General features: G+C 37.6%; 1 protein-coding gene across 3 annotated transcripts in view; it reads left to right on the forward strand.

The window, feature by feature from the left end:
- The window catches only part of plekhg5a (pleckstrin homology domain containing, family G (with RhoGef domain) member 5a), a 57496-nt gene extending 44338 nt beyond the window's left edge, over window positions 1-13158 (forward strand). For all 3 annotated transcript variants that reach the window (XM_065241308.2, XM_065241307.2, XM_065241309.1), the window contains 12 exons: window positions 1082-1276; window positions 2583-2744; window positions 4455-4550; window positions 4825-5025; window positions 5920-6030; window positions 6250-6399; window positions 6559-6696; window positions 6793-6912; window positions 7023-7271; window positions 8487-8608; window positions 8778-9746; window positions 11855-13158. In XM_065241308.2, coding sequence (XP_065097380.1) covers window positions 1082-1276; window positions 2583-2744; window positions 4455-4550; window positions 4825-5025; window positions 5920-6030; window positions 6250-6399; window positions 6559-6696; window positions 6793-6912; window positions 7023-7271; window positions 8487-8608; window positions 8778-9746; window positions 11855-11864 — 2523 coding nt within the window. In that variant the 3' untranslated portion in view covers window positions 11865-13158. The remainder of the gene's footprint in view (window positions 1-1081; window positions 1277-2582; window positions 2745-4454; window positions 4551-4824; window positions 5026-5919; window positions 6031-6249; window positions 6400-6558; window positions 6697-6792; window positions 6913-7022; window positions 7272-8486; window positions 8609-8777; window positions 9747-11854) is intronic.
- The last annotated feature ends 322 nt before the right edge of the window (window positions 13159-13480 follow it).

Here is a 13480-nt window from a genome sequence, read left to right on the forward strand (position 1 = left end):
AAATGTCCTGAGGGTTTTTGTTTCTTCCTCACCTGTCAGCATCAAATCACGTCTGGCACTTTAAATTCCACAGCTTGGCCTGATGTCTTTAAAACTCTGACAGAGTACAAATGTCGACTGTTTGTGACACAAGCGGTTCCTCTTTGATCAGTGCTACTGTGATATCTAGGATCCAGTATGATCACTCATCACGTACCAAATGCCTGTGAAAATTTTTTTTGTGAATAAGTAAAGAGTTAACCTTTATTTTTAAAGGGGACATATCATTAAAATCTGACTTTTCCATGTTTAAGTGCTATAATTGGGTCCACGGTGCTTCTATCAACCTAGAAAATGTGAAAAAGATCAACTCAGTAACTTAGTTTTGGTAAACCATTCTCTGCAAGCATGTAAAAAAAATAGGTCACTGAAATTTGGCTCCCCCTATGATGTCAGAAGGGGATAATACTGTCCCTAAATCTGAACTATCCAACCACGGCACTGCCATTTAGTGCAGAGATCAGCTCATTTACATTTAAAAGGACACACCTAAAACAGCACATTTATGCTCACACCTAAAAAGTGGCAATTTTAACATGTTATAACAAATTATCTATATGATATTTTGAGCTAGAACTTCACATACGTACTCTGGGGACACCAAAGATTTATTTCACATTTTAAAAAGCCTAGTGAAATGTCCCCTTTAACCTTTAGGAGTGGATTTAGCTTTCTTTGTTGTAAAAAAATAATGAAGCATTATATATTTAACTTGAATAAATAACATCGGTTTATGAATCCTTTCTTCGAATGCTACACTGTCAGAATAAATTTTCCAAAATATGTACCCCAGCTGTCACTGGGGCTGTACCCTTTAAAAAGTACAGCTTGACACCTAGAAAGTTCATTAGTATTAGCGCCTTGGGTACATATTGTTACCAAGGATGGCTTATTTGCACCTAACAAATACATATTAGTATCTCAGAGGTACATAATGGTACCAAATGTATACATATCTGATATCTGTACCTAACAGTAGGATACTATACATGTTTAACAATTTTTTCTAACAGTGTTTCTCTTCATTTCTTTTTTTTTACAGGGTAACGCACGTCGGTTAAAGAAGATGCCAGAGTTTCTGAGTGATGCAAGCACTGCACCATCTCAAGACTCTGTGTCCCAGCTGGGCGGTTCCCTCCCAGGCTCCATAACGGGTACAGATCGCTGGAGGAACCGTGCCGCTAGCCGTATTAGCGGCCTTTTCGGTTCCAACTCAGGAAATGGGTCTCTTGGGAAGGTCAGTGTCTGTAAACACCCAAGAGTTGTGTGTGCAAAGCATTTTTATTTGAAAACACAGACCCTTATCTATTTTGGCTGGCTTTGTGCGTTTCACACTTTGTTAACACCTTGGAAGTGATACAAATTTGTCAAAATTTTGACCCACTTAACATTGTTACCGTGCAACCAAAAACAGGAAAATATACAAGTGGACTTTTCCTTTAAGTCAGTATGTTCAGGATGTGGCAAACGGATATGTTTTACCTCTCACACGTGCAGGAACCTTTGGTGGCTTTTTTGTATGCAGGCTGTAATAATTTTGATTGGTTTGCACGTTCCCCCTTGGCCCTGAGATGTAAACTTGGGGTCAAATCTCAGGCTGGGCTTTCTTCCTCTCAATGTGACTCTTGTAAAATTTCATAATGGTCTCTGACGTTGGTCCGGTATGGACAACAATGCCTGCTTGAGGGAGCTTATGACTAAAGGTGGCTTAACATTAGGGCTGCACGATTAATCGTATTTTTATCATGATAACGATATGTGCGCCCCATGATTAGTTAAAGACAATCGTCGCGATTAATCAGTAAAGACCAAGCACAAAGCAGACGGTCTAGAATCAAGCAATGTGTTTGCTTGATATGGGTGGAGTCAGAGTATACGGAGTGGATAAGGAGTATAAGGAGTTATTTTTGCTATTTCTGCTGATTTCTTTTGCAAAATCTATGCAGAATTCTGCGGAATGATTTTAAATGTTTTAAAAAGAGAATGGGAGCTGTGAATATTACAAAACAATAAAATATTTTATAATATATAACATATATATATATATAGCCTAATATTATATACATGGCTGTGAAAAGTGTAATAAAAATACTGAAGTGAATAGAAGTTCTTCACTTAGAGAATGATCGTGATTTCTAATCGTGATCAAAAGTTTGAACAAAACAATCGTGATCATCATTTTTCCTGGAATCGTGCAGCCCTACTTAACATTTACTCTGTGCTGCAAACAATACACTAGTATTAACTTATAATGTGAATAATAACATTGGATATAATATTAAACATAACTTACTCAGGTACGCATAGACAATACATCATTTTTGATTATTAATGCTATGCATAGTTGAGAATCCAAAGGACCAGTGACATTTTTACATTTTGATTTTCACACCTGAAAAAGTAAAACATTTGTAAAATCCTGAAAAAAAATTATATGAATTACATATCTATAAAAAGTTTCTAGTTACTTTATCTAAACTAAAATAAAAATAATTAACTAGTAATTAACTAAAAACAAATTTTTATTTCCTTCCTCTTCACAGGAGTGTGATCGTGTGGAACAGTTGCAGAGTAAGCTTTACTCCTACACTATGTTCGGATTGCCCAAGATGCCTCCACAGCTTTCATTTCACAGAGACTCATGGGAAGAGGAGCCAAATCTGGAGCTGGAGGAGAGCTGGAAGCAACTGCTGGAGACCCCAGAGGTGCAGTATACACCTTTCTCCTTATTACAAACACAACACAAAACTCTGTTGTAGTGCACTTTTACAGGTTTCATTAGGATCGTATAACCCATAATAAATTAATTTGTGTCGTATTGATCACCATAATTAGTGATAAATACTTCTGCATTTATAGTACGTTGATGTTTGGGCCTTGCCTTGTTCTTTTCGTAATCATTTGTATAAGAGTAATTAAAGAAATAGTTCTTTAAAAAAAAAATTTAAGCAAATTTGAAATTTGTTAAAAAAATTTAGTGTTAAAGGAAAACACCACCTTTTTCAATATTTTACTATGTACCTCAACTTAGACAAATTAATACAAACCTATCTTTTTTCAATGCGTGCACTTAATCTTTGTACAGCGTGTCTTGAATTTGTTAGCATTTAGCCTAGCCCCATTCATTCCTTAGGATCCAAACAGGGATGAATTTAGAAGCCACCAAACACTTTCATGTTTTCTCTATATAAAGACTGTTATATGAATAGCTACACGAGTAAGTATGGTGGCACAAAATAAAACATGTTTTTTTTAAGCAGATAAAAATAAGAACCAAATTGTATGGCGGAAGAGCACTTACTGTAGTTTGCAGCACTTCGACCTTTGCGCGCTGTAACATCATTGCCATGTTTTATTTTATGCCACCATACTTTTACTACACTACATTACTCGTGTAATTACTCATGTAAAAGTTCATCCCTCTTTGCACCCTAACTGTGCATTCAGACCGCCACCGGCGAGAGCGTAAATAAAAGCTCTGGCTGCCCTGACAACGACACTAAAGAAAAGTTGTAGTGGACGCTCTGACGCTCGAATGCATTCTCTGAACTCCTCTCAGGCGGAGGTTTCCGCCTTCCGATTGGTTGCCGGTGAACATTTCCGCCTTCCGATTGGTTGCCGCCGAACCGCGTCATATCTCATTACCATAAAGTTGAGCTGATTTCAACTCTCCTCGACGCTCACGCTGTACATGACGCGCCGGAGCTCACCGCCGGCTCTCATTGAAAATGAATGACTTCCGGCCACTTTGACGCTCTCGCCGGTCTGAATGCACAGTAAGGAATGAATGGGGCTATGCTAAATGCTAACATATTCACGACTCGTTGTACAAAGATTAAGTGCATGCATTGAAAAAGGAAGGCATGTATTAATAAGTCTAAGTTGAGGTAAGAACATAGTAAAATATTGAAAAACTGTGTTTTCATTTAAACTTAAAGATGCAACGATGCAAAATTTCGGTGCCGATACCGCTATTTGATTGCTCAGAATGACATCTGCCGATACAGATAGTTTTGCTTTTTACTCTTTGTTTCAAATTATTACTCTATGTCATTGAATCTTAAAGTTGCACAAGAGTGCGACTTATAATGCGTGCATCTTGGACTCTTGTTCGGACCTGAACCTTCAGTTTTAAGAAGGTCAATGACAGTGTTGCCCTTAGTGTAAACAGCTTCTTTTTTGTCCACATATCAAGTGGCTTGTCATAAATGAGTAAAAATTTGCTAACTACCCCCCCAATCTCACAATGGGGCATATCGCCGTATTTAACACTAGTATACACTATAGTATGCATTAGGCAGACATTTTCACAACCACTTACAGTGAATTCAACCGATCGAGCTACATGAACATAAGTTGTACAGTGTATATGTTTAAGTAAAATGTTGTGTGTGTAACGGTTTTTGTTCTTGTAGATTTTAAGCAGGCGTCAGTGCCATCAGCAGGAGGCCGTGTGGGAGCTGCTGCAGACAGAGTCAGATTACATCAAGAAACTGCACGTCATTACTGATGTAAGAGCCAGCTGCACAACAGCTTCTGTTTACTGTATTACATAAGCCTTTTTCTTACAACAATATACTGTATATAACTGTGGGTAATGGCTTTCACTTGCCGAACTTTGACACACAAAACCAACCGCATGGTTGTCAAGAAGAATTTAGGGTTTTAAAATAGATAGGTCCTAAATATCTTTAGATTCCTTCGCTTTCTGTCGAGCTATCAATGTGTGAATGAGGTCTTCATCTATAGCACAGTTTAACCAATTCACACTGTTTCTGTCCACAGCTGTTTCTCAGTGGACTGTTGAACCTGCAGGAGAGTGGTTTACTTAGTGAAGTCGAACCCGTGCGTCTCTTCAGTAACATTCAGGATATTGTGCAGCTGCATACATCTCTATGGGCAGAGGTCATGTTGCCTGCGCTGGAGAAAGCCAGGCAGAAGAGAACATTGCTCGACCCCACTGACCTACATCAGGGCTTCAGCACTGTGAGTGGCATGGTGACGCACTCGCACATTCATAATACATTAGCCCAGGTTAATATGATTGACTGTATATGAATATTGAAGAGTATGGATCACTCATTTTTGACACACATAAATATAAAAGCTTTTGGACTTTATATCACATGTTTTTCCCTACTTTAGGCACTTTTTGATTTTACATGTCTTTTTATGATTTTATTCTCTCTTAGACCCCAATTATTCAATTATATGTGACCCAGTCTGTGAAAACCTAGCGAAAGTCATTTTTTGTGATTTGCTTTTTTTAACATGAAATCATCTTACATAATGTAAAGAGCATTTTGTGAAAATATAACCTTCTTTAATATTGACTTAATATAGACTAAAATCAATGCTGATAATTAGATTGAGACTTATAGCCTGCATTTTACAGACAGGGTCTCATGTTTAATTGTAATCTTTATCCATTGTAAGAAATTGATAGCAGAGACATTAAATCATTTATAATATGATTATACTCTCATTAGATGATAAGTTAATTTGTTTAAAAGTCAACAGGTCAAAAGTGTCCAGTGCTGAAGAAATGTGTGTATATATAGATATCGTTTATATTGTACAATAAAATATAGATATCAATCTATAAACCAAAGGATGAAAGAGACAAGGACAAAACACAGATCAGTTGCAATAAGCAGTGCAATCAATGCAGACAAAATCAGAATCTGTTTATGACTGATTGTATACAGTGGGGGAAATAAGTATTTGACAAATCAGCATTTTTATCAGTAAGACAAAATTTCCACCAGGTGTAGCCATCAAGCCAAATATTGAATTCATACAAAGAAATCAGAACATTTAAGTATACAAGTTGAGTCATAATAAAGTGAAATTGATTGAACCTGATTTTTTTGTGCACAGTTTGGTTTCAGATTCAAGCCCTACATCCGTTACTGCATGGAGGAGGAGGGGTGTATGGAGTACATGCGCACATTACTAAAAGACAATGAACTCTTCAGAATTTATGTAACGGTGAGTAATTCTTACCTTCCACATCCAGCTGATCTTCAACCAGACACATAAACCTGTGATGAGTTTACAATAGTTTGTCATGGGTATAGAGGTTTATTACGAGACATGTGAGAGGTCTGCAGCATAATTGCGTCTTTTGTAACAGCAGCCTATCATTATGACTTTCAGTATGCATCATTCCCCACAAGATAAGACTTTCAATAAATTTTCATCCTGCAGTGGGCCGAGACTCATAAACAGTGCAACCGGCTGAAGCTGACAGATATGTTGGTAAAACCGCATCAAAGACTCACCAAATACCCACTGCTGCTCAAAAGTGTGCTGAAAAAAACTGACGACCCCCCGACTCGTGAGGCTATCAATAAAATGGTATGGAAAATAAATACTGTTTCAGAGTCTTTTTGTAGTAGTTTTGTACTACACTATATTAAAAGGCAAATTTGAATAAAAAATTTATTAATTGCATCGACAGGACAGCAATGTTTATGTAATGGCAGGTGTACAGTAAATACATGTTTTCCTGGTCAGGTGGCTGCTGTTGAATGTTTCATTAACAGTATAGACTCTCAGATGAGGCAAAGGGAGGAAAAACAGAAGCTGGCTGCCATTGCTGGTCGTATAGAGGCGTATGAGGCTGTGGAGGGGGCTAGTGAGGAAGTGGAGAGGGTAAGAATGATTTTATTTTTTAAAAAGTAGTAAAACCCCTGAATAAAATTTGTATTTTGGCTGATCTTACCTCTCTAATCTATTCTGGTCTTTCAGATCCTCAAAGAATATAATAACTTTGACTTGACCGCTCCAATGATGGGCGTCCCATCAGAGGAGATCCGTCAGCTGCTCCTCGAAGGACCCCTGAAGATGAAGGAGGGTAAAGAAAGCAGGGTACGATTTCTTTACTTTATCTGTTGAGACAGCTTTGAATTTTCACAACTAACAGCCAAAAGTTGTCTAAAAGCTTCTCAGCAGTCTCCACTACCTCCTGTTCCAAACAGATGGACGTGTACTGTTTCCTCTTCACTGACGTTCTGTTGATCACTAAGCCGGTGAAGCGTGTGGAAAAAGTGAAGGTTATCCGGCAGCCCCTTGTCATCCGTAACGTGGTGTGCCGGGAACTGAAGGATCCGGGAAGCTTCCTGCTTATCTACCTCAATGAGTTTCGTTGCGCTGTGGCATCTTACTGCTTTCAGGCTAACAGTGGCACTCAGGGCCGTAGCTGGATGGAGGCCATTTACAATGCACAGGTATGGGGTAGTGTACACTGTGTTTTTGTGTTTGAGAATGCAGAAGGCGTTTTTTCAAAATTAGTATAGAGGTAATATTCAGTTTTATAATTTTATTACGTATTCCCATGTTGTGCCAGTGCTGTATGACATGGCTTTTAAAGAAGGCTATAAACGAATTCTTTAAAGAAACTTGATGGTATTGAGATGTCTATCATTAAAGGATTAGTCAATTTTCTTAAAAAAAAATCCAGATAATTTACTCACCACCATGTCTTTCAAAATGTTGATGTCTTTCTTTGTTCATTTGAGAAGAAATTATGTTTTTTGAGAAAAACATTCCATGATTTTTATTATTTTAATGGACCCCAACACTTAACATTTTAAATGCAGTTTAAAATCGCAGTTTGAACGGACTCTAAACGATCTCAAACGAAGCAAAAGTATCTTATCTAGCGAATCGATTGTCATTTTTGACAAGAAAAAAAAAATGCAATTTTAAACCACAACTTCTCTTCTTCCTCTGGCTGTATGTCAGCGAGCCTCACGTAATTACGTAATGCCGTGGAAAGGTAACGTGTTATATAAATAAAACGCACATTTGCGGACCATTTTAAACAATAAACTGATACAAAGAAATTAATTAGTATCATTCGACATACAACAACGTCGGAACGGTCTTCTTTCTTCACACTTGTAAACACTGGGGCGTAGTTTTGCATACGTCATCCATGACATCTTGACGTGATGACGTATTGCGTGAGGTCGCGCTGGCGCATCACAGGACCGGAGATAGACGAGAAGTTGTGGTTTAAAAGCAAAAAAAAAAAAATTTTCTTGTCAAAAATGACACACTTTTTGCTAGATAGGACCCTTATGCCTCGTTTGGGATCGTTTAGAGTCCTTTAAAACTTTTTTAATTTTAAACTGAATTAAAACTGTTCCGTGTTGGGGTCCATTAAAATGAGAAAAATCCTGGAATGTTTTTCTCAAAAAAACATAATTTCTTCTCGACTGAACAAAGAAAGAAATCAACATTTTGGATGACATGGTGGTAAGTAAATTATCTGGATTTTATTTAAGAAAATGGACTAATCCTATAAGTCATATTTTTTGCCATGAACTGTCCCTTTAATGGCGGGTACAGTAAAGTCCACATTAAACCTGCAACCTTTTGATTATTAGCTCGTCTCTAGCATTAGGTTGATTTCTGAAATGAAGTGTTTCTCTAAACAGAACCAGCTGGAGAGACTTCGCTCCGAGTCCCAGAGAGATGACCGAGATGAAGATGAGACAGAAAGCAGTTTGTCCACATCCAGCTCTCCATCACTACAGCACAGAGAGTCGCTGGACAAAGGGTAATGTTTATACATAGACTATTAAAACCCATCTTGTATAATGCATATTAATGAACAGTGTAAAGTGGTAAGAGGGAATTTTAGCGCTTCAAGAAAAATTCCATTAATCTTCATGACACTTCATATTTGCTACTTCTGGAAGTTTAAAAAAAAAATTTCTTTCCCAAAGCCTCTCTCAGAGTCACTCCGATGGCTCAACAGAAACTCTTTCAGTGGCTGCAATGGAAGAGGCGGATGAAGTCGGGACCTTGTCTACCGGAGCGCAGATGGTGCCGACTGCATCCCCGAGAAGCTCGCTGCTTTCCGATTCATCAGTCCTGCGAGATTCCTTTTCCACTAATAACGGCAGAGGTCTGGAAAGGTTGGGTGATCCGGTTCCCACAGACTTGGATCCAGAGAGTCGCTCTCTTTCTATAGACAGTGCATATGGAACGCTCTCACCAGAGTCCCTGATCACAGAGCTGGACTTAAAGGGACAAGTGAGCCAGAGCGAAGGAGAAGACACCGATGCTGGGGAGGAAGAGGTGGTGTTTGAGGACGATGAAGATGCAGAGGATGAAGATTCGATGACCTGGAACGGCTCTCAGATTACTGTAAATGAGCCATACATTTTGGATGACCATTCGAGCAATCATCTTCCTGACCAGGTGAACGACATAACTGGAACATCTCAGGTCACTGATTGCCGTTCCCAAACGCTGAGACGTCCCTCGCCTATCCAGCCCCGCCCAGATTACCTGCAGCACTTTACAATGAGGTCACGTTCTGAAGATGACCTCCTTCAATGCATCACCGGTCCTCTCCGGCCCTCGGACAGCAGTGTTAGTCGAAGCCTGACATACCTCGACGAACAGACGTCTACCGGCGCAAAGACGGATCAGAAAGCCAGAGCGTTGTCGAGCAAAGTGACAGAAAGTCTTAGGCGAGCAGAGGCCAGGCATGTTCAAAGGACCCTGAGCTGCCCCAATGGCCAGGAAGACCGTGAGCTCACGACAGAAACACTGCCCCCCAGTGAGGTGGAGGAAAAGTGCATCTTGGTGCTATCCCAGCAACCTCATCACCAGCAGAAGAAGCTGACCGTGGCTCAGCTGCACAGGATACGTGCCACCATGGTGCTAAATTCAACACTGACTGCATCGTAAGTCTACAGGCATATTTACTTTGGTCCTTTTGGTCATCATTTCATACTTTTGTTTTGACTAGACACGTTTAAAGTAATGAATGCCAATACATTAAGTGTGGCTGAATTACAAAAGTTGCCAAAAAGTTTTAAAGGTGTGGTTTCCTGGACAGGGTTTATCCTAATCCCAGATTAAAATGCATGTTTGAGCTTCCTTTATTTAAAAACACTATGTAATGACATATATTAACATATACCAGTCAATGCCATTGTTTTGTCTCGAGAATCACATACTAAAATGTCCTAATATAAATCCTGGATTTATCCAAACCCTGTCCAGGAAACTACCCCATCATTTTTGTAATTTGTGATAAGTGCTGCCTCACGATAAGTCGTTTGCAAAATAAAAGTTTTTTTTTTTGTATAATAAATGTGTGTGTACGGAGTATAATAATTATGTGTATATAAATACACACACATGCATATAATAAAAAAAAAAAAAAAAAAAAAAATATATATATATATATATATATATATATATATATATATATATATATATATATATATATATATATATATATATATATTTTATACATATACATATACATATTTTTTTGATATAATTTCAATTTAAAAAATATGAGGAGCTCTGTTGCAAGTCAACTCCGTCAAAAATTTGATGATAATATTAACCGAATGCTCTCAGCACGTATTATACGTTCATCAAATACCTTCGTTTCAAATCCGCTTAATTCCGGCCTAAGGAAATACCTCCGGAAGGCCCCATTCAGGAACACAGCGTTGCTGAAAAATCTATGTGCCGTTTAACAAATTTTGCAGACAAAGTGCACAGAAGATTAATTGAATAAACAATGGCACATGAAACAATCATGTTTTTAATTCCAAACATGGGTACTTGTACCTAAATACAGCCCGAATGTGGCAGTCACATGGATAACAGCGCCCCCTAATGTGTGGTTCAGTTTCTTCTTTTTTTACATTACGTCTTTCATAATTTGCAGTGTTTCTAGTTGAATTTTTTGTGATTTTGCAACTGTTCACTGTCTTGTCCAAAGAACTGGTTTTTAACAAAGAGGTTTACTTAGAGGGTTTTGCAGCGAAATTGTTAAATACTAATGAAATTACTTAAAGTGACATTTGTGAAAATAGGCATTTCAATAACTGACTAATAAATGTTTTATTGCCATTTAAGAGAAATTACTGAACCGAAACATAAGAGCCTGATAAAATAGGCTCATTTACAAAAAAAAAACATGTCAGACGCACTTAAAGGGTTGTGCATCTGAACTCCTCATATATTATTTAAACTATAATGTACTCTTGTAAGAACCCCCATGAGCATACATCATGCTCATTTGTTGTTAAGTTTTAATTTATGCATAATTTACTAGATAAAACTGCATTAAATTCACATCACAATTCAACAAATTTTGTTGAAAAAAATTCCTTTTATTATCTTTCTGTATTTAATATTAAGGTTATCTTGTGCCCACAAGCAAGTAGTTGCAAATAAACCTGACAACTCATTTCTGTCTACACCACTAATCATTGTCATTCACACTGTAATCTTGCCATTCTTATAAGGGTTCTATTAAAAAGTCAACAGAAGGCATCACTGTGTACCCTCCTAAATCTAAATCTGTGCTTGCTGACAGATTGTTCCTGCATGTTATTATCAAATCTCCTCTTTATTGTCCAGACATGCCTGCACAACGTGAGCCCTCATTGTTAGGGTTTTCCTTAGAGTGTGGCAACAATTCATTACAAATCACTGGACCTAGCCCATTAGTAGACAATGTGCTCTTCTGATATAACCTTATATTGGGTGTGACCCTCTGGCCTCAGTTGGACTCACAGTCAGGCACAAGAAAGCCAAGCCCTATTGTCCTAGAGTCTGTGGGAAGCTGGCATTTCAACATCTAGGTCTTTTGTCCTCAATGTTTCTGATCTCCACCCAGAGTTATTAGAGGGTAAAAAAAACTTCAGAGAAAATGACTGCATGTGGAACGCTGAGTACGGTTTTCATTTTCTATCCTGGCGAAATAGATGAATTAAAACACAAAGTTACATTGTATATTAATCATGTCCTGTTTTGTTCTCTTTAGGGAGGTGTAGCGTCTGACTAATAAGGTTGATGCCATTAGCTGGTCTATTGGTGGGACTTAGACCAGGTCCAGGACAACATATGCAAAGAAGCCATCGCTGGTATCAATACCAAGGCTTAGCAGCTTGACATCATCTAAAAACGACTCGAGTATAAACACAGGCTGACACAACGAGAACACTGTGGAACTTTCAGTAAACAGCCATAAGTATAACTTAATAATAGCATAATATTGCCTACGAAGTCAATATTGTATTTCTAAGAATTAAATGTACAAAGAAGTACATTGTCTAATGCCTGTGTGATATTGAACAAAGGGGCTTAAGATAATCAGTGTTGTACATGCACCAATCAGGGCTTTTAGCAAAAGAAAGGGAACGAGATATAACGTATGTTTGCTTTATACTTTCCTGTTCTGTTGAAGAGGAATCCAGTAAGTATTTTGACAAAGGCATGTTTCAACTTCCCTTAGACTTAGTCTGTTTCATTTTATTAATTCGATGAAGTTACACTATCAAGTATTTCATTTATTTGGTGCTTAATTTCTGTCAAGCATTGCATTGTTACCCTATAAATGCCAAATACGGGCCAAAGGTGGTAATCGGGCTGAAAAACAAACAGTTTATTTTACATTATGAATGTGAGTTTATTTGAACTGATAATAGACATTTGTGCACTTGAGACTTAACATTTCAAACATTTTGGGACGCTTGGGTTAATGTTTTGGCAATGCATTACTGCCCTCTTGTGTATATCTAAGGAACTCCTCATTATGTTAAACTAAACCACTCCTTAACTCAGTCTTTTTGTTTGAATGGACAACAAAATCATTTGATCTCTGTATCCCAAAGAACTAGAACTTTTTTTTAATGCAAAGAGATGTAGCTTCTGAAGTAGATTGTGAGAAAAAAACAATTGTGTGGAACTTTTGCACCACAAATATGAACTTGCATGCATTTATTGTTTCTTTGTTTGCTTGTTTGTTTGTTTCAGTGCTTTGTAAATATGGTATTTATTGAAACTGCTTTATTTTATAGATAATATGCTTCTTGTTAATGCAATTTGATTGTTGTAACATTTTGCTTGTTGAATGATCGGCACTGTTTTTTCTAATTTGTAATTTTTTTTTGACACAAAAACAAGGGCTAAATTAATGTCTTATCCCTGGATTGTATCGGTTTACATATGTAGCTTACATATTTACAGTTTACAAATGTGCACCTGCTCCCCCCCCAAAAATTAAAAAAGCACAATACACACAAACAATCAATTAAAATGCTTCAGATGCCAACTCTGCTTCCAAAATGTTGTCCATTGTTGTTTTTTATATGAAAAACAGAATTACAACTTTTGTTTTTATAATAAACCAGTGGCAGGGAGGGTTAACTACATATTAACATTAAAGATATGCCCAGTCCGCCAAACTATTTTAAGTGCTTTCATTACATCATCAGCTTAAAACGTTTACAATACGTGAAGAAATTTTTATTTTTATTCTTTTTGGGTATTGTTACATAATACGCTTTCACAATACAGTGCAGAATAATGTTGGTGAGCTGTTTGTGTCAAAATTGCAATATCGCCTCGATCCGGCTGGGGGCAGCAAAGCTCTCAAAAAAAGACCCTT

This window comes from Paramisgurnus dabryanus, chromosome 14 (assembly GCF_030506205.2).
Source record: "Paramisgurnus dabryanus chromosome 14, PD_genome_1.1, whole genome shotgun sequence".
NCBI classification, from domain to species: Eukaryota; Metazoa; Chordata; class Actinopteri; order Cypriniformes; family Cobitidae; genus Paramisgurnus; species Paramisgurnus dabryanus.